The following is a 20,195-nucleotide window of genomic DNA, read 5'->3' on the forward strand; positions in this document are numbered from 1 at the left end:
TAAGTGTCAATTAAGATCTTATCAGACTTTATATACTACTGGATTGTAGGATTGGTCTCAACTGTCATTGTCACTGGTTTACTAGATAACTGGATTGTTCTGACCTAGAAGGTTCCAGAATGTTCCTTATTTCCACTCACACGTGACTACTTTATAAGATGTTCATGACGTCATAGATATATCTATGATAATGTAACATAAATCAATCTATTAATATGGTATACAATAACTAATCAGGTAATTACTAACAATCAGGTTATTGATTGTTTGCAATATTGTAGAACATTCTAGAAACAAAATAAAAAGAATATTATTGGTAAATTACCAATAAACTAAAATACTTGAGTGAGAGTGCAAGGAATTGTTAGAATTAATGATTAGTAATTACAAGATTGTGAGATCGAAGATTAAACGTATAAATACGGACACTAATCTCAAGATTAGGATAATCTGATTTCCAAGATTACCTTTACATATTTATATTATTATTTTATATTATATATAAAATCCTCACGGAGAAATATAATTTAAGAAATATGTCACCTATTAAAAATGATCAACAATTTCAACACTGACACCGCAGATGATGTCTCCGATATGGATCATTTCTTTATTCTGATACATAGTTACTTAATATATGACGTTACATAAGGTTCTTTTATACTTCAAGATGCCTTGAAGAATTTTCACTTCGGACAGACACTCGTGAGACATGATAATATGGCTTTATAAGAAACGTCACATGACCAATGTCAGCAGAACGATTCGGTAGAAAAACCACAACATAATTCTCTACACTACTCGTCATGATACTTAAAAGAACTATATATCTTGACAAAATCAAATTTGTGTTTTAATAGAAAAAAAAAATTATACTATTCTTCAAACTTTGGAAAATAATATTTTTCGACGACAACAAGTAACTACTCTCGGTAGCCAAGTTGGTTTAAGGCGCAAGACTGTAATGTTTCAAACAAAGTTATCTTGAGATCGGGCGTTCGACTCGCCCCCGGGAGATATTTTTTAAATACTGTTTTAAAGACCCTTTAAATCCTAGTCTTCAAGCTAAAAATAATAGTTGATGACAGTGTAAGCCAGTCTCAACATTTTTTCGTAAGCAGCATGATATAAAATAATCAATCGATTCCTAATATCTACAACAAAAATGTGTTATAATGAAATTATGAAAACGTCAGTAATTAGATGAACCTAGAAAAACATCAAATCGATTCCCAATCATTAAACTCAGTTCAGTTATTTTAGAAATTTAATATCCTGCTAAAGGTTGTTGTGACAGCCATCTCATCGACTATGTCACTACCATTTGAATAAGTCTTGTAATATATATCATTACTTACGACGTGTGATATCTAATAGTCGCGTCTCTTTACCAGATATCTAAAATTAATTAAAACGAGCTTGATGAGAATATAAGTTTAAAAGATTACTAACTTTTGATATTGTGATTCTATAAAACTCATTAGTGCTATCATAGACGTCCCCAGGAGTGATATATCAGCTATGGAATTAGAATTGAAAAGTGGGGGAGCTAAGCCGGGCTTAACTGAGGGTTCGACAGTTAATAATCAGGAGATTGATTCAGCTCATCACCCTGCAAAGCTCAATGAATCAATTGAAGATGTCTCAAAGGAATCAATATCTGCTGTTTCTGATTTGAGTTCTTTTGGATTAAGAAGATCTAAACGTGTTCCTGTGACGAAGTCCAAGTTAGAAAAGGAAGCTGAAGAAGCTGAAGAGGCAGCTGCTAGAGCTAAATCGGAAAGGAGGAAGTTGGCATTTGCAAAGGCTAAAGCTGAGGCAAAAGCTAAAGCTAAAGCTTTAGAAAAGGAGAAAAAAATGGTAGCTTTGAAGAAGGAAAAGGAGAAAGAAAGGCTGAGAAAGAAGAAGTTAAGGGAGAAAGAGAAAGAAAAGGAAAAGTTAATAAATCAAAAGAAGGCAAATGTTCTAAAGGCAAATGCTCTTAAAGCAAAATCTTCCTCGGCTACCACAACTTTGACAAAAGCTCAAGAACAGGCGGAACAAGAACCGCCTTTGACAAACGATAATTGGTCCCCTAATATGCCATTATTATCTACTGCGTATAAAACCCAACAAAGTATCATTTCCAGGTTAAAGAATCCTAATATGAGAACATTGCCTTATGCTGGTGATATCATGAAATTTATGTCATTCATAAACAAATTCTATATCTTCTTCGATATGGATTTGTTAAATCTGTCTTTTATAGATTTTGAAATCGGTCTTGATTTGTACCCAGTTATCCCACAAGAAGTTGGTTTGGATACAATGAATAAGGGGTCATTATATCAGGATTATATTCCAGTAAAGGAAGTGATTTCATGTCAAGACAAAATGAATTTACTATTTTTGACTTTGTTAAGATTGTTAGTAAATAAGGAATCTGCAAAAAGCAGAGAGCATAAACCATTAGCATCCATTGATGAATTGACTTCTTCCAAAAAACTTTATTCCAAATATCTTCTGAATGTCAGAGAAAATGCAAAAGAATGGGGGTACCCTAGTGAATGGAGGTCACTCCCACTTGATAAAATTGATTTATCAAAACCAAAATCTCAAATGTTTAAAGAAAATGATAAAAGCGACTACGTTGATCCTAAAATTCCCGAAATTTTAACAGAAAACATTTTTGAATGGCATAAGAACTTACCTTTGACTAACGAGTCGGATCCTTTACAAAATTCAGATTTGGATAAGATTGGAATTCTTGCATTAGCACCTGATGATAGAGTTATATTATTGCGATCTTTGATAAATTGGTGTTCCTCGTACTCAATCAAAGTTCATAACGAAATACATTATCTATCTCATTTTAAGAAGGACCCGACTTTTGGTATCCAGACTCAACATGTTCCAAGATATTTTGTTGAGGGTCCAAATGTCACATATGCTAAGTACATTAAACTATGTGAAATGGTGCAAAAGAGACTTGAGGTTAGAAGCAAAAAGAAATACATTAAGAAACTATTGGCTGAAGGGAAGAAGGAGGATTTTTCAGCTAAGATGAAACTATTGAAGGAATTAAAGGATCAATTGAACTCATTAAATAAGCAGGAAAAGGAAAAATCAATGATAGAAAATTATAATGATTGGACAAAATTATTTGAAGGTGAATTGCCTGATAATCCATTAAGTAACCCTTTTGAAGATGAGCTGTATAAGTTACGTTCACATGAATTTTTTATTGGAAGAATTCCGCATATTGGTGATTTTTATATGCCAAGATTGCATACCTACTCCGATTCACCAGTAACAGTCTCAACTTATACAGATTTAAGAGCATTAGAAGATATCTTAAATAAGTATTCAAGCGGTGAAGCAGATGTTCAATACTTATTTGAAAATTACGGCCAGTTAATGAGCCCTAGTTTTAAATTACTTTATCATGACACGCCATCTATGATACACGATGTAGCAAAGGGTATTAAATCTAAAGGTAAAGTATATTGGTATGAGATGTGTAGTGACGCTGAATCATTATTATATTTTATTTCATATTTGGATTACAAAATAACACCCCCTAAGGAAAAAGGATCAAAGAAGAAGAAGGAAGAAGGAGAAACTTCGATATCAGGTACTCATGATGATGCAAAGCTACTGGAAGAAGAAGGAAATGACTCTCTCGATCCGAATGAGTCGATGGAAATTGAAGTCACAGACCCAACAATCAATAAAAAACCTCTTCCAAAGGAATATAGATTCAATGCATCGAGATTGAAACTTAAGATGATGCAAGATTTTTTATCTAGATTTTATTATATTTTGAAGTCTTTTGAAACTTTAAGAGTTCAATATGCGGATATGAAGCCTGGAAAAAGGACTTTAAGAAGGGTTCAAAGACGTAATATCACATACAATGACAGTGATTTGGATAATGAATCTGAAGAAGAGGAAAATAATGATGTTGAAGAATATGGGAGGAGATCAAAAAGGGCACGTACCTAGTCTATCAAGGGACTTAAAATGGGGTATATATGTATACATTCATATGTTTAGATAGATATTTTCATGTATGTATATAACTTCTTGATGCATAATAAATTGTATTAATAACATTTTTTTATTGTTAATAATAGCGAATATAATAATAGATAGATACAATCAAATTAAGTAAAATAAGAAAAATATTTAATAATTAACTCAGGTGGATGTTAAAATAAAACTGGAGATGGGTAACATAGAAATGAAAGCTACCGTTACAGAAAACGAAATCATAAAATTCAATGAATGGCAAATAATATCTATTATAATTAATCAGTATTATCTTCCTCATTATAGTTTAAAATCTTTTCCTTGTTCTTAGTAGCAGCTCTGACGATTTGGGCGAAGGCATTTTGAGTCAAAGTTGATTTCAATTCTTTTTTCTCTTCATCTGATAACTTAGGATTCTGTGAACTTTTATCAGCCCTCAATTTTAAATCATTTAGAGAATCAGTTAACGATTCCATAAAAGTTTTTGTTGAATTTTCCTCAATATCAGTTTCTGATTCGCCTTCTGAGCAGTATAAGCTTCTCAATTTGTTAATTCTATTATTCAATTTAACAATTTCCACAGCCTCACGGAATTTCTTACGAGCATCGAATCCTTGTCTTAAATCAGGTAACAGATCATTTTGTAGAGCACATTTGGTAGCAATCCATGGATCTTCTAATAATTCAGAAGCGGTAGGCCTTTTACTTGGTTCCAAAATCAAAGCTCTTAAAATGAATTCTTTTGCTTCATCTGATATAGTATCCCAATAAGGTCTATGGAATTTGACAGGGTATTTACCACTGGTACATTCATCAAGGAAACCTTCTACACTTTCTGCTATGAATGGAGAATAACCACATAGTAAAGTGTAAGTGATGACACCTAAGGACCATATATCACATGGTTTACCATGACCATTTACAGTCAACACTTCAGGAGCGACGTATCCTAGAGAACCGGCAGCCTTGAATATAAGATCGTCACCACTTTTCAATTGCTTGGCAATACCAAAATCTGCGATAACCAAAGGAGAATCGTCAGATTTGTCTATATACAAGACATTTTCTGGTTTCAAATCTCTATGAACAATATCTTTAGAGTGGATGTATTTGATACCTTGCAATAATTGTACTATTATCCTCACTGCATCAACTTCAGTAAATTTACCTCTTGCTAAAATTCTATCGAATAATTCACCACCAGTGGCTAGTTGAGTAGCAATATAAAATTTATCCTTAGATTCGAACCAAGCTTTAAAATCCACGATATTAGGATGGTGTAATTTTTGTAAAATAGATAATTCATCATAAAGCATTTCTATTTGTACACAATTACCCTTTAATGCTTTCTTCAACAAAATCTTAACAGCTACATTCTCTCCAGTAGAAATTCTTCTAGCTTGTCTAACAACACCAAATGAACCTGCACCTAAAGTCTTACCAAAAACATAATCTGTTTTGTTAACATATGAAGCTGGTTGACCACTAATCTTATTAAAGAACTTAGTCATTTTATGACCCTCAACAGAGTCTGGACCAATAACCTCCGGATGTTCAGACATTTCTAGTCCTGTTATATGTATTTTTTTTTACCTCTCTCTAACGTTTTTGAAATTCTGGTAGCTAAAAGTATAACCTCTAAACCAGCAATAATCTCAACAGAATAGCAAACTATTATAAATCTTTTTCTTTAAAGTCTGTCAGCAGTTACCAAATTAGCAGTGTTGAAATCTGGCTTCAACTTCGTAAAAATAAAGAATCAAACCCTACAAAAAAATAAAAGCACTTAACCCAACTCAGGAATAACAAACGCAACCTACTGTAGTGACCTTTAGTGACCTTCAATACCTTTATAATCTTCAATAACCAAGATTCTTGAAATTAAAATTCCAATGATTTAAAGTTCCTTAGAGGAACTCGGCTTGGAGATTTTTATATATGTCGTCAGTTTTTTTTCACTGCCCCCTATATAAAATTACTGAAGAATGTGGAATGACAGATGTATTAAGATCGAGTATATAAAGAGAGATGGATGGAAGTGTTTGATAGTTTTTTGATGTTGGTTACTTTGATTATGATGATTATGGAAGTGTGGGATTGTTTCTTTATTGGGATAGATGGGAAATGTAGAATTTAATCCAAGAAATTGGCCGAAACAAGACAGAAAACCGTTTGATTTGGAACACTACAAAGGCATCTTATTCAACTTTAAAAAAAAAGTAGTTTAAAGTCTTGGCAATAATTGTATATAAATATATTGGCTACTCTTGATGGTGATTAGATTAGATTGGATAAGATTGGGTTAGATTTGATTTTATTGTGTTATATTATATTATATTAAAATTGAATTAAATTGAATTACATTAAATTATACAAAACTTTTATGCAGAGTTATTAGGAATTAGTATAATTGGGTGTAACAACCTCCACATGATCATATACTGCTTCTTTTCAATTATTTGCCTACTCGTTTTAATTGTAAATTAATCATTAAACTATTCGTCAACGTTTTCATCATCTTCGTCATCTTCTTCTTCTTCTTCGCCTTTAGCTAGTAAGAAGTAATCATCGGCAGTATTGATTTCTTGTAAGGTACCTAGATCACCTGGGGTCATATAAACTGCACTGATGCTGTTTGCTCTACCGTAGGAGTCTCTTGGGGATCCTGGAACACTTAATGGTCTGGATAATTTAACTTTTTTATCCATAACCAATGTGTTCATGTCAGTGTCGTCACCTTCAACACCTGTTAGTTCTTTATACTCATCTGGGTAACCTCTGCGTAATGCTAAATGACGTGCTTTCATGTATTCAAGACCCATTCTCTTCCAATCCAATAGGTCAGATAATCTCTCAGTTCTATTTCTTTGGTTGATTCTTTGTCTTCTATTCTTCTTAACAAACTCTTCCATCATATCAACTAATTGTTCAACAGATTCTTCAGGACTCTTGAAACGACGGTCAACGATGTAAATACCATAGTCCTTAGCTTGGTCAGTTTCAATTAAATCTTCCATGTATGCACCAAAACCTGAAACGTTGGTGGTAATTGATGGAACACCCATGACAGTACATTCGGCAGGAGTGTAACCCCAAGGTTCATAGTATGATGGGAAAACACCTAAATGACAACCACGAACGAAATCTTCATAATCTAAACTTAAAATTGGATTGTTTGCATTCAAAAACTCAGGGTGGAAAATAATTTTAACTCTGTCAGATGAATTGTTGAACAATTGGACGCTTCTAATTTGATTCAAAATTGGATCAGTGGCATCATCGATCATGTTATGGGTAACGATTGGTGGCAATTCACCTTCTCGTCTTCTCAAATTCAATGTACGTCTCTTCAATAAAACTTTATCAGATGGTTTTAATAAATCGTCTAAATTGGTAGGCAATTCTGATGCAAAGCCCTTGGAAGGATATCTTATAGCATGGTCAAAAATTCTTTGACCAATTAATTTCGTAACTTCGTTAACAGTACTTTCTAATGATTGGACAACTGCTTGACTTTTCAAAGCTTCCACAGTGAAAGACTTATTTTTTGCTGGCATAATGATGAAGGCAACAACAGTTTTCTTGGAACCTGACACTTTCAATCTATAATTTAGTCTTGCCAATGCCTCAATAAACATATCAGCACCCTTATTTTTATATTCATATCTACCAGCAATAAAGAAATAAATAGTGTCATCTAATTCGAAATCGAAGCAACCATGGAAATGGCCTCTGACAAAATCATTGATTTTTTCCTTTCTCATAGCATGTAAATTTTGGAATTCATGAACAGCTTGGAATTTCTTAACGTTCAAACCATTTGGTAAGATACCGTCAGGTTTTCTCTTCAATAAGTATTCAGCCTCTAAAGCAGTGATATGAGAGACAGTGGTGAAAACGTCAGCGGTGTGGACAGCAGCACGTTCGATACAATAACGGTGGTAAATACCACGCTTACCAGCTTCTAGATCAACATCAAATCTATCCAAATTATTATAGAAATCAACATTACCAGCTGCACATAAATATCTACCTAATAGAGTCGCATGAGTAGTAAAGATGGTGACTAAATCGATTCTTCTCTTTCTACAAAGTGGTAAACCTACACCGGCCAACCATTCATGGAAATGTGCAATGATTACATGTTCTTGATCAATAAATGCCAATTCACCTAAGAACCAAGTGACGGTGTAACCTAACAAAACTGCATCATTAGTTTCGCTGTCGTTTTCTGGGGTTGGAATACCCACTAAATCCCAAAGGTCTTTCTTCCATTCATTCAAAAAATGAGATACAGAGCCTAAGTCGAACAATAGCACACGAGGAGAGCCTTCGACCAACCAACGACCGTAAACGAAATGTACGCCACGTTCACTCATTCTCATTAATACAGACTTAATAAATCTCAAATCATCAGGATAGTTGTTGTCATCCATCCAGTCGAATTGGTCGACTTCGGTTTGGTAAGTAGCTTTATTCAATGGACCAAGTAAAGTATAATTGTCACCGAATTCAGCTACAGTTACAGGAACTTTTGATTTTAAAACTGAGTAAATACCACCAACTCTGTTGGCTACTTCGGTAGCAGTTTCGAATAATAACTGCTTCTTCAAATCACGACCCATTCCTATTTGACTTTATATTCTATTTGTACTGATTTTAAATGCTAAAACTTTTGTCAACTGTATATGTATAATATACGTTATATATATATAATTGGGATATATATATAGATATATATTAATATATAGCAATTGTGCTAAATGCTTCTTGTGTATATATGAATTGAATATTTAAGATAAAGTTACGATTGAATAAAATATCTAAATGAATTAATATATAGAGAGAGAGAGTAGTGTAAGTGAATGCACAAGGTAAACAACTCCCCTATTGGTTAAAACCCAAAATTAGTGCAATCTATCAAGTTTTCACAACGTTATAACCAAGAGTTGCTCTTATACTTATATATATTTCGAAATTAAATAAGACATCTAATTACATAAGGTTCGACTTCGAATTCGACATGGGAAATTAATAATTGATAGTTTCAATGAAAAATTTCATTGAATACCGCTGCAGTCCCTACTTTTCTAAAATTAATCATTGGTATCAGTGGGATTACAGAGGTTTTTTCCAACTACCAGTAACTAATAAGAAATGGTATCAAGAGCTGTTATTAAAAATAAAATAACCATGAAACATAGTGAGAGTTTTCGAACTTGACATCCCCTCAAATATCGAATATAATTTGACCAAAGAAGGAGCAAAGCAACAAGTATTACACATTCCTGTGAAATGGGAGGAGAATACACACACAAGCAGACTAAACCAACATAGCTAACCCCCTTGGGAGGCAGGCAGGCAGACGGACAGAGAGATAGAGAGACATGCTGCGAGGGAGTACAAGCAATTATATCAAACCGTTATTGTTTGCACTTGGATCAGAAGAAAGCTTATAGGTAAATTAACATTTTTTACAGCAAAGCAATCTATTACAGTACAGGTCCATAAAAAATCACTCTTTCTCTTTCTCTCTGTCTCTCTCTCTCTTATTTGCTGTTGGTGATAGTACTTGTTGTCATCGTCTCGTCTCGTATTGTATCGTATCGTTTCTTGACTGACTTCTTTCAGATAATAACGTCAATTGCAAGCACACAAGACAAGACAGTACAAGGCAAGACACCAACAAGAACAAAGAACAAAGAATGAGCAGAATAACCGACTGAAAATCTACGTAATTATAATACCAGAATAGTATTGATGATTATATCTTGGAGAAAGATGGGTAGGGGGGACGGTGTCGTTGGATACAGAATAAAATCTCAAATAAAGCAATGTGTTTAGCTGCAGTGTTCAACAAGAAAAGCAACCCAGCTGGGTTGCTTTTTTTATTATTATCCTGTTACAAACCTTTCTGGTCAATTTAAAGTTGAACACACAGAAAACTTGTCTCATATAATCAGCACCAAAAGCTCACTGGTACCGGTTCTTGCTCAGACCTCTCTTGTTCAACCCCCTGATGGTCCTGTTTCTGGGAGCGGAGGCAGACGCAGATGTAGGCTGGACATAGAACGATCCAGCAGGGGGGACCCCCAGCCTGAGCTCGTATCGGCCAAGCTGAGTCTGGTGGGAGCAGGGGGTGGAGGGGGAAGCGACAGGGAGAGAGAGAACGGACAGTTGTGGACAGACACAGGTCAGTTTCCTTCTAGCTGAGCAACGAACGGTGGGCCGTGGAGTGGTGGAGGGGAAGGGAGGGGAAGGGAGGGGAAGGGAGGGGAGGGGGTGGTGGACAGGTATTGGTGGTACGTGATTAGTACAATTTTAATGGCGATTCTGTTTGGTTGGGTTTGGCTTTTTCTTTTGGGGGGGAGGCTAAGGCACTCATTGAACTGGTGATGATGTTATTATGTAGAATTGAGATTTGTATTAGTTTATGTGTTTTGAATTTGAATTGGGAAGCCAGCTTGGGCCAAGAGAGGAAATTGAACTAGTTGGTCAAAATGGGTCAGCAGCAAGATGCCAGACCAGAACCAGTAAACTATGTTTGCACGTTTGCAAACTAACAAACAAACAAACAGATATAAGAGATGAAGCCAAGATCGACTAGATTTGGATGTCCACCCTTTTCTTCTTGTAAGCATGTTTTGCTATTTGTTGAGTTAAGGGATAAAAGAGAGATTTCAGATTTGGTCTCTTGAGCAGGTGTGGTAATGAATGCTTTCAGCTGTTGTAGTTGATATGCACTGAGATTTGATGAAAGATATTCCTGCATATAGCTTTTGATACATGTATTTATGAATAAATGTAATTAATTAATTTACATATTGCTGTTTAAGATATATATAGATTGGTGGTGTGAGGTACGAAACGACGTTTCTTTGGGTGGGGAGACTCAATTCAGATTTCTTTGCAGCATTTTTCCAGTTGCTATTCGAATATCAATCATCCTTGTGGTACGTTTTGGGACAGCAACAACATATCTTATGTGTGTTTTAACGTAGATCTAGAGAGATGGTGTGTGCCCAAGGGGAATCCCCACGACACCCTTGGTACTCACCACTTTTCTGTTGCGATTTTTATTTTAAAATAAAACAAAATAAAATAAAATAAATGTATGTATATATTATCTTCTATACCGTATGTTATGTCGTTCGTTGTTCGGAAGTACTAATTAAAATCACTCTGATGAATGTTCATATCATATCATATCATATCACATCATATCATATCGTATCGTATATTAACTCGTGTAACCTGTAATCTTCATTAGCTTCTTCAATTTCTTCCCAATTACCTATTATGTCGTCTCTTCCTCTTACTATTCCTGGTAACGTCCTTCCTCTACCATATAATTTCCATACTTTCCGGGCTTCGTCGTCAGTACCAAGATCTCGATATGTGAATTCAATTTTATTCGCCGTCAAAATAGTAGTCAATCTATTGGTTCGTGGAATCATGTGGAAACCACCACCAGCAAGTGATGTGTAGATGTAAATAGGTTCTTTTAGATTTTGTTCTCTGATCTCACTCTTCTTGATCACAGTAGACTCTGGTTTTTTCGTTTCCATGGTCTCCTTCTTACCTTCCGATTTAGTAGCTAATGGTTTCGTTGTTTTGGTTTCATTCACTTTTTTAGTTGGTTTGCCATCTAAGGCTAATAGCATGTCTTCTAATTCAGCATCGTTCACAAATTCTAAACTTTTTAATAGTTCATCAGTGTCGTCGATTAAATCTTCTAGACTCTTGGTTTTCTTGCTTATATCTTCTGTTGATTTATTATCAGGTTCATCTGTTTCTCCGGTTTTCTCACTCGAATCACCTCCGAATGATAATGGTTCCGTAAAATGGTCATCAGAAAATGAAGATTCATCTTCTGCCAGTAGCGCAGATTCTAGTTCTGATTCTATTGGGGTCTCTTTAACTGAGGACTCTATGGATGGCTCTGCATCCAAATCATCTTCCTTAGGTTCGTCCTCTATATATGCAATATATTCTTGCTGTGTCTTGGCTGTTTCCATTTCGACTGAAGAATCATCTTCTAATATGTCAGATTTATCTGAGACCATCTCAAACTTTTCATCTACTACATTTGATAGTTCACTATCCTGAGGCTTTTCATCTTCAGGTATAGATGATTCTTTTACCTCAACAGGTTCTTCATCAGATTTAGATGGTTCTTTTACCTCAACAGGTTCTTCGTCAGATTTAGATGGTTCTTTCACCTCAACAGATTCTTCGTCAGATTTGGATGGTTCTTTTACCTCAACAGATTCTTTGTCAGATTTAGTTAGTTCTTTCACCTCAACAGATTCTTCTTCTGTAGATTTAGAGGTTTCAGGAACGACAGTTCCATCTTTTCCCTCTAATTCTTTTTCCTCTAATTCTTTTTCCTCTAATTCTTTTTCTAGTTCTTTTTCCCCTGGTCCCTTGACCGACTGTACATCTGCATCGAACTGTTCTTCTTGTTCTTCAGATTCCTTTGCCTGAGTTTCAGATATATCAGATACATTCCTTTCTAATTTGGATTCTGTGAGTTTCTCAGTTTCTTCCTTCTCGACATGGTCCCTTCCTGACTTACTTTCTGATTCTTTAGACAATTCGGTTAACTCTTCATTTGCATCGGGTTCTACTTGAGATTCATGTACTTCTCTCGATTCAATTTTTTGATCAGAATTATCATCACAGATAGCAGCAGATATCTTATTACCAACTGGTTTGGATGGATTCGCAGCATCGATACTCTTCAAGGAAACATCTTTCTCATTTACATCAGATTGGACTTTCAGACTACTATCATGTACTTTTATAGCTTTTTTATTCTCAGAAACGTCACTTTCTTTATCCTCTAGCTGATTTACATCAAGTTCCTTTGTTTCATTTTCAATATTAGCCTTTATTGGTTGATTCTTTTCTGTTACTTCTTTCTCCTCTTTGCTGTCAGCAGAATCCTTTGGTTTAAAATTTTCCACTGATTTAATTTCAGACTCAGCTTCTTCCTTAACTTCCGAATCAACTTCTTCCTTGACTTCTTCCTTGATTTTGGCCTTGACTTCAGCCTTGACTTCTGTCTTGACTTTTGTCTCAACTTCAGCCTTTACTTCTGTCTCGGCTTCTGTCTTGATTTCTGTCTCAACTTCTGTCTTGATTTCGGTCATATCTGTATTTAAAGTTTTGACTTCAGCTTTCTTATTAGTTACATTATTTTTCTCAACACAAATGTTAAAGCTATCTTCCTTAATATCTTTCCTCTCAGTACCATCATCAGTAACAACATCATTATCCATAGTAATTTCAGGTTCCATAATAGATTTATCGATCATCTTTTCATCTTCAGCTAATGTACCATCGGCTTTCAGATGTGTATCTTCACCAGATATAGATTCAAGTTTTTTTTCAAAACTTACATCTGGATCGATATCTTCAGGTTTACTTTCTTCTAATGAAGCTTTCTGTGACTCCTCTTCTGCTGACTGGGCAAGATGTGAAATTTCGACATCAGATTCTACCTTCTTTATCACATCTCGATGTTGTTGTATCTCAATATGTTGCTTCTCTTTAGTCTTCTTTGTGGCTTCTTTATACTCCGAATCTATACACAAAAGTGTATCTTGTTTTACACTTTTAACAGCCGCCAATAAAATATCATCTTCTTTCTCTATCTCAATCTCAGCCTTTAAAGTTGATTCCAGAACTGTTGAAGCCAGCTCGTTTATTTCAGACTCAATATCATTTATATTAGAGTCAGACCTTTTCTCGCTGACAGAAGATGTAGAACTTTCCTTATTGTTGCCTAATTCTTCATTGACATCCTTATCAATTGAGTTCTCAATTTCAGAAGTATCTTGACTTTTAGAAGTTCTAGCTAAATCTTTTGGTTCATCAATGATATTCCCTGGTGTCCCTTGTTCTTCTACTTCTTGATCATTAATGTCATTAATTATAGAGGGTTCATCATTGTTCTCAGAAGCAGTCTTATCCACAGAGTCATCGATAATGTTAACTTTGACATCAAGTTTATCTTCATCACTGGTAACAATAGTCTTTTTGTTGTCATCTTCTTTTAAAAATTCTTCTATACCATTCATAATTGTATCTAAATCGCTATTTTTAGGTTTCTCATCCAAATCGATGCTTTGGTGACTTTCTGTTAACAATTCATCTAATTTATCTTGAACTGAAGCTTTTTTCTTATTATTCTTCTTCTTTTTTTTCTTCTTTTTTTTAGGTTTGGTACCTTGTTGTTTTTGTTGTTGATCTGATTGATTGGATTCTTCGATTTTAGGTGATCCTTCTAACCTTTCCTTATCTAGTTCGGTGATGCCTCGCATTACTTTTAAAACTCCTTGGTTTCATTGAAGCTGATGAATCGTCGTCTTCCTCTTCTTCTTCAAGCAAAGGTTGCTGGATAATATGAGGAGCATTTTGTAAGTCGGCTTGAGAAATAGAATAGTTATTAGTACTATACATTCTTACATCAGAAGCAGATTCTGCATTTTGATCATTGGAAGGTTTCTTTGTTGGATCACGACTCAAAGATCTTGATAGGGATCTTAAATATTCGGTAGATGCAGTTCTTTGGAATGATCTTCCATGACGTTCAGTTGGAACAGGTTCATTTTCGTCAGTTGCCTTTGAGATACTTTGATAAGAGTCTCCCCTTGCCAAATGGGGTCTATTACAATCATTTTTAATGATTTCACCATAGGAATTTCTAATTGAAGCATCTTGGTCTTCGTCATCTGGGGATTGTTTTGAGCTTTCTTCATTTGAAGAAGACATCAAACTAATTTGATCATCGATTGGATCAGTGGATGTTACCAAAGAATTTGAACCTACTGGGGATGGAGAAGAAACTAAAGAGCTACCACCTGTAGAACCATTATTAGTTGATAACAAATTCTTCTTTTTTTTCTTCAACATTAAAAGTCTCTTCTGTCTTGCATTATCATCTTCTTCACCATCGATTGTTAGCTCAGAGGTTACATTAACCACGGTATCCATATCGACTTCATCAGTTAATAAAGCGCCTTCACGGTTCAATTCTGCAACACTTGTATAAGTAGGGTCTCCTTCGAAAGAGTGGTTAACGTGATGCTGGATCTTATGTAGCAAAGCTTGAGAAGTTGAAGAAGTTAAAGCAGGAACATGAGGTTCTTGTTCATCCTGGAAATCAGGATTATTTCTATCGTTAATGCTACGAACTGAAACACCTACCAATGAAGGAGTTGTGTTTGTATTATTTTTATTCTCCATATTTGTAATTATTTTAAACTTGATTGATAATTAATTAAATAAAATTAAATAAATAGAATGTACTATAACGTCTCAAACAAATGAAATAAAGGGACTGTAATATAAATGATATGAATAAAAACACCCCAATAATCAACAAACAATAAATAAATCACCAGATTTTTATAACTAACTTTAAAAGTAAAAAAAATTCAATAGAATAAATTACTTAGTATACCCAAGGGTGTGATAGAATACTTCAATCAACTAGAATAGATATTATGCTTATATATTAATATACAAATATAAAAAAAATATCAAAAGGAATCAGTTGTCAATAGAATTACCAACAACAACTGATTAAAGATCAAGTTAACTCAACGGTTCAATGTAACTCCATTCGAATCTATTCAATTCGAATCGAGCCTTAAACCCTGCAAAAAGATAAGAAAAGAGATACCTAATACATTTTACAGATGTCCCTTGTTCGAAACTTTGTAATGTTTCAGTGCTGTTTTCGAACGTCTAATTCGAATCGATATTTATTATTAGTTAATAGTGATAGATGAAATGAGTTTTGTGTGTGAAATAATAAGGAAAGATGGCATTTAGTTGATATATAATACAAGCAACAAGTACATAAAGTATGATTTTAGTTCTGATCAACTGAGGTGGAGAGTTGTTCATTTTGCAACAGATTGGCTAATTGTGTAGTTGTATATAGTTTATGTTTAGTGAAGTTAAGAGATTGTCTAGGTAACGACTGTATCAAAGTTGGTTTTTCCAGAGATTAGATAGAGGAAGAGGGTTTATTCTCATTGATAAGATACTAAAAAATGTAAACAGAGTCTTGGATGTGTGTTTAGCATACAGTTCAGATAACACGATGCTTGTTATTGATTTGTTTATCTCTTGCATGGTAGATAGCGAGTGTTTATGTTATTGTCTTGAGATTCTATGTAAAACAAAAAAAAATAATAAGCATTGGAGGAATAACTGATAGGAGAAGTCGGATTATTAAATCCAATTTTACAACAGGGTTATGATTTCTTATTTTGGCTCACTGGATAGACAAATTGGAGACAGAATAGTGTGACTGTCTTTTTCATTTATTAATACTCCCTTGAGCCAGTGTTTGTAAGTAGGGAAGAATGTGCAAGTGGTTGGGGACGGCAGATTTCTTGAATTTCAGGTGTGGGAGAAAGAGAAATTATGCAATACAAAAAAATTGGCGTCACAGACAGGATTCGAACCTGCGAAGGTAAAACCCAATGCCTTACAGCTGTTTCTAAGGAAATAGCAGGGCATCGCCTTAACCACTCGGCCACTGGGACGAAGTTAATGGTTTCGGAAGGCTTTTGCGCGAAATTTATGAGACTGTCTAGCAGAAATTAACGCCAGATCTAGTTCTTGTTATTAATAGTCAAAATCGAAGACTCAGACTCATAAAGATACGTGTAGTATCTAAATTGCTACATACCATATTTAGTTTTAGTAGTTGTATCGGCTCATCAATTAGCAATAGTCCAAAGGACATGAAATGCTTTGTCGAAATATTTGACATATAAATAGATACCAAATTTTCCCATTTGTAATTCATCCAAGATCAGTAACTCTCAAGGAAGGACAACAGGAAAAACTCTCATATATTATTACGATATAATTAATACAAGAAATACTAATGGATCCTCATGACAAGATAATGTATTAACGGTAAATTGATAACGAGTGAATCCTACAAAGATAATATAATCTGACGTCAACTATTCTATATGCTATTTCTTAATAATATGTTAATTATTTTTTGAAAAATTTAAAAATGTTTGTCTTCTGTGTAGAATTAGTGTCCTTATTATGTTTCCGTTTCGTTATGTACCCGACTTGTCTATTCTTATTTGATAATAATAATCTTCTTTCACCCTCAGAAATATTCTTCGAATTAACGTCGGCACCATTTAGACTCTCAGATAGCCGCAACGCAACATGGTAATCATTGTGTTCGTTAAAAGCACTTTCCGATTCAAATTCTATATTACAATCCTGGCACTTCCAGTTACCAATAAATACTTCTGTATCACGGGGTTCAGCATGTGGAATTGACTCTGGGAGATCCTTTTTAGAATAATCACCCTTCACATTCCCAATCATTTCAATTACAGATTTCTTCATGTCCAATATCTCAAAATTTGATATTACTACATTGAACTGTTTCAAGGGATAAAAATTGGGTTCTGGGACATTCGAATATTTTAAATTGAATTCGTTTATCAGTTTGCTAGCGGTACGGATAATATCAAGACTACTTATATTGGAGCCCCTACAATGCAATGGTGATGATTTGGAATATGTTTTCCACTCATTAGTCTTTACACTAATTGATATTGTTTTTGGTATACATATTTTATGATATTCTTGTTCCAATTCATTAACACGGTCAGCCAATTCGTTACCGAAAATATCTAACCATTGCATACAATCAATGATGTTTTTACAAGAATTACCTCTTAAATTTTTATTTGACATCATTGATTTAATTATTGGTCTTGGATTCACGGGCAAACAATGTTGGCCACGAACAAGGTCAAATAATTTCTGCGTCACCGCTTCTTTTTTGTCATCATCCATTTCAAAGTCTTCTCCGTTCCCATTCAGTTCAAGTAATCTTTCATTCATGTATTTATTAATCTCGACAGGATCATCCCATCTCTCCCGGAGTGCCTTGATAGAACCTTGTGTTGGTAAGTTTAAAATATGAATTAAATTTTGTCCTAGTTTTCCTCCCATAGTCCAAAAATTGGTCAGCTCGATATTTCCATTATCAAAAAATTTTGTTATGCTCTTGTTTCTAATAATCGTCTGAGCATCCGGTTTCTTGAAGTTTGAGCCTAATTTACAAACTGTTTTAGTACGAGCAATTCCACAAGAAGTGGTATATCCCAGTGTATCACGAACATGGTTTCTAATTTTTTGACTAATCTGTGATCCCAATGCAAATATTACATCGTCCCAATCATCAATCAATGACCCAAACTCTGCATCATAAACAAAGCCTTCAAATTTTAACGTTTTAAGGGTATCAGGAACAGGAGGTAAATATGAGTCCAAATCATAGTCACCTGCAATAAATCTCTCTTGAAGAGATTTTCCCTCACTATCTTCTTTACACTTTTCCAAAATATCTTCTTCAAATAACAACTGTTGAAGGCAAAGTCGACTGATATCCAGAAATCCTTCATCAACACTTGCAATTTCCACCAAATCACAAAAATCCTTAAATATTTTAAAAATCTTTCTTCCCTCCCTACGATATGGATTCAATGATACTTTGTATTGCTCTGGAGAAAGTTGTTTGGATGCCTCTTGCATCCAAGACCCACATCCATCGTGATATTGCCAAAAATCTTCACCTTTTTTGTAAACTGCAGTGTGTATGGGTATCAGTTTATTATTCGATTTCTTTAAAGCATCTTTAATACTATCCATTCTAGTAATGTCATGCTTTCTTGCAGCATAAGATATTGCTATAATTGAACTCCACTGTACGCAAACAACTGGATCGTCCTTGGTGTACCCACATCGAACTTGCTCTACCTGTGCAAAAAAAGCATTAAGATCTATATGACAAAGGCAGCAAAGTTCTGATTTATAAGCTTCATCCTTCGAATTCAACTGTATTAAATCTCTCCATTTGAATTTAGACATTCTAGTCACTTTATTAGTTCAGCTATTATTCAAATTACCTTAATGTATGTCTCCATTGATGTCTCGATTTAATATGCTTTTAAGGTTTGTAAAGCTCATCGCGTAAAGTGTCAAAGATTTCAGATACGTGATGAATTTAAATGTAATTATAGCAAAAAAAAGAAGTAATATGTATTAATTGACTCTACAAATTTCAATTCATTTGGAAATAAACATTTTATATTAAATAGTAATTAACTTTAGTTTATTGTGTTGTAGTAAAGGTTGTATTTAGATTAATATAACGTTTTTCTTGAAAATATTCGTATTTCCTGAAACTTTTTTGTAAGCTGAAAATAATATTAAACAAACAAAATATAAATGTATAAAAAAGTTTTAATTTGTGATCCCAATTTAGGAAACAATCTAGAAAAGCACTAACTTTTAATTTAATAAGTATACACAAATAATTGTACGAACAATAGGCTATTCTTTCTTTACCGCATTGACGTTTCTTATATACATTTTATAAAGTGTCATTCTTCTCTAAGTAAAATGCACGATGACATGGCGTCAGAAAAAAGGGTATATTAACTTATTGTCAAATATCTACTATTGATGATTTGTAATTATATACCATATATATATAAGTAAAATTCGTAATTACTACTAGCTAACATTGAATGAAGTATTATATCAAAAAGGGGAGGAATCATATGAGTTAAGTAAAGTCAAATGAAAAGCAACCTTGCTGATTTAAGAACTTAGTACTGTTAAAAAATAGAGGATCTCGTAATCGATTACGTTGGAAAAATTAGAGTTTTATTAAATTATATGAAAATATATGGATGCTATAATCTTTAGTTTTCTGGAATTTCAATTTCACCAGCGTTGATGGCTTCAATGATATCGTGTGGGTTTTTGAAATCAACACGACAACCAACAGATTGAGCGGTACCCAAGATTTCCTTAGTGACAGAAGCTAAGTTCTTACCGAAAGATTTTTCTCTCATTTGTCTAGCGACTTCGATAATGTCATCTAATTGTAAGTTACCAGAGTGCTTGACGTTCTTGTCCTTCTTTCTGTCTCTTGGTGGTTCCTTCAAAGCGGTGATAACCAAAGAAGAAGCAGATGGAACAACAGAAGCAGTAGCTTGTCTGTTTTGGATTTTCAATTGGACAGTAACCTTAATACCTTTGAAGTCCTTAGTAGCCTTGGCAATATCTTCACCAACCTTCTTTGGGGACAAACCTAATGGACCAATCTTGGA

At 34.2% G+C, this 20,195-nt stretch overlaps 7 protein-coding genes and 2 non-coding genes across 9 annotated transcripts; 2 read left to right on the forward strand and 7 right to left on the reverse strand.

The window, feature by feature from the left end:
- The first annotated feature begins 926 nt into the window (after window positions 1-926).
- Window positions 927-1,017, forward strand: Kpol_1069trna2. The gene is given in 2 exon segments: window positions 927-966; window positions 981-1,017. It is a non-coding gene; the product is annotated as a tRNA-Tyr (tRNA).
- Window positions 1,018-1,521: 504 nt separating this feature from the next.
- IOC3 (Ioc3p) lies at window positions 1,522-3,984 on the forward strand (the record flags this gene model as incomplete). Its single annotated transcript, XM_001642997.1, has 1 exon — window positions 1,522-3,984. The coding sequence occupies one exon, from the start codon at window positions 1,522-1,524 to the stop codon at window positions 3,982-3,984; it is 2,463 nt and encodes an 820-aa protein (XP_001643047.1).
- Window positions 3,985-4,289: 305 nt separating this feature from the next.
- Window positions 4,290-5,573, reverse strand: Kpol_1069p13 (serine/threonine-protein kinase; the record flags this gene model as incomplete). The annotated part of the gene is made up of 1 exon (XM_001642998.1): window positions 4,290-5,573. The coding sequence occupies one exon, from the start codon at window positions 5,571-5,573 to the stop codon at window positions 4,290-4,292; it is 1,284 nt and encodes a 427-aa protein (XP_001643048.1).
- Window positions 5,574-6,506: 933 nt separating this feature from the next.
- Window positions 6,507-8,636, reverse strand: Kpol_1069p14 (uncharacterized protein; the record flags this gene model as incomplete). The annotated part of the gene is made up of 1 exon (XM_001642999.1): window positions 6,507-8,636. One exon carries the CDS (start codon window positions 8,634-8,636, stop codon window positions 6,507-6,509), a length of 2,130 nt encoding a protein of 709 aa, XP_001643049.1.
- Window positions 8,637-11,234: 2,598 nt separating this feature from the next.
- On the reverse strand, window positions 11,235-14,339 carry AIP5 (Aip5p; the record flags this gene model as incomplete). The annotated part of the gene is made up of 1 exon (XM_001643000.1): window positions 11,235-14,339. The coding sequence occupies one exon, from the start codon at window positions 14,337-14,339 to the stop codon at window positions 11,235-11,237; it is 3,105 nt and encodes a 1,034-aa protein (XP_001643050.1).
- Kpol_1069p16 (uncharacterized protein) lies at window positions 14,314-15,264 on the reverse strand (the record flags this gene model as incomplete). Its single annotated transcript, XM_001643001.1, has 1 exon — window positions 14,314-15,264. The coding sequence occupies one exon, from the start codon at window positions 15,262-15,264 to the stop codon at window positions 14,314-14,316; it is 951 nt and encodes a 316-aa protein (XP_001643051.1).
- Window positions 15,265-16,475: 1,211 nt separating this feature from the next.
- Kpol_1069trna3 lies at window positions 16,476-16,577 on the reverse strand. The gene is given in 2 exon segments: window positions 16,476-16,521; window positions 16,540-16,577. It is a non-coding gene; the product is annotated as a tRNA-Ser (tRNA).
- Window positions 16,578-17,040: 463 nt separating this feature from the next.
- On the reverse strand, window positions 17,041-18,945 carry RAD30 (DNA-directed DNA polymerase eta; the record flags this gene model as incomplete). Its single annotated transcript, XM_001643002.1, has 1 exon — window positions 17,041-18,945. One exon carries the CDS (start codon window positions 18,943-18,945, stop codon window positions 17,041-17,043), a length of 1,905 nt encoding a protein of 634 aa, XP_001643052.1.
- An 839-nt stretch (window positions 18,946-19,784) lies between these two features.
- On the reverse strand, window positions 19,785-20,195 carry Kpol_1069p18 (60S ribosomal protein uL11; the record flags this gene model as incomplete). Its single annotated transcript, XM_001643003.1, has 1 exon — window positions 19,785-20,195. A coding segment is annotated over one exon (411 nt), but the record flags the coding sequence as incomplete, so codon positions are not given.

This window comes from Vanderwaltozyma polyspora, genomic scaffold (genome assembly GCF_000150035.1).
Source record: "Vanderwaltozyma polyspora DSM 70294 KpolScaffold1069 genomic scaffold, whole genome shotgun sequence".
NCBI lineage: Eukaryota > Fungi > Ascomycota > Saccharomycetes > Saccharomycetales > Saccharomycetaceae > Vanderwaltozyma > Vanderwaltozyma polyspora.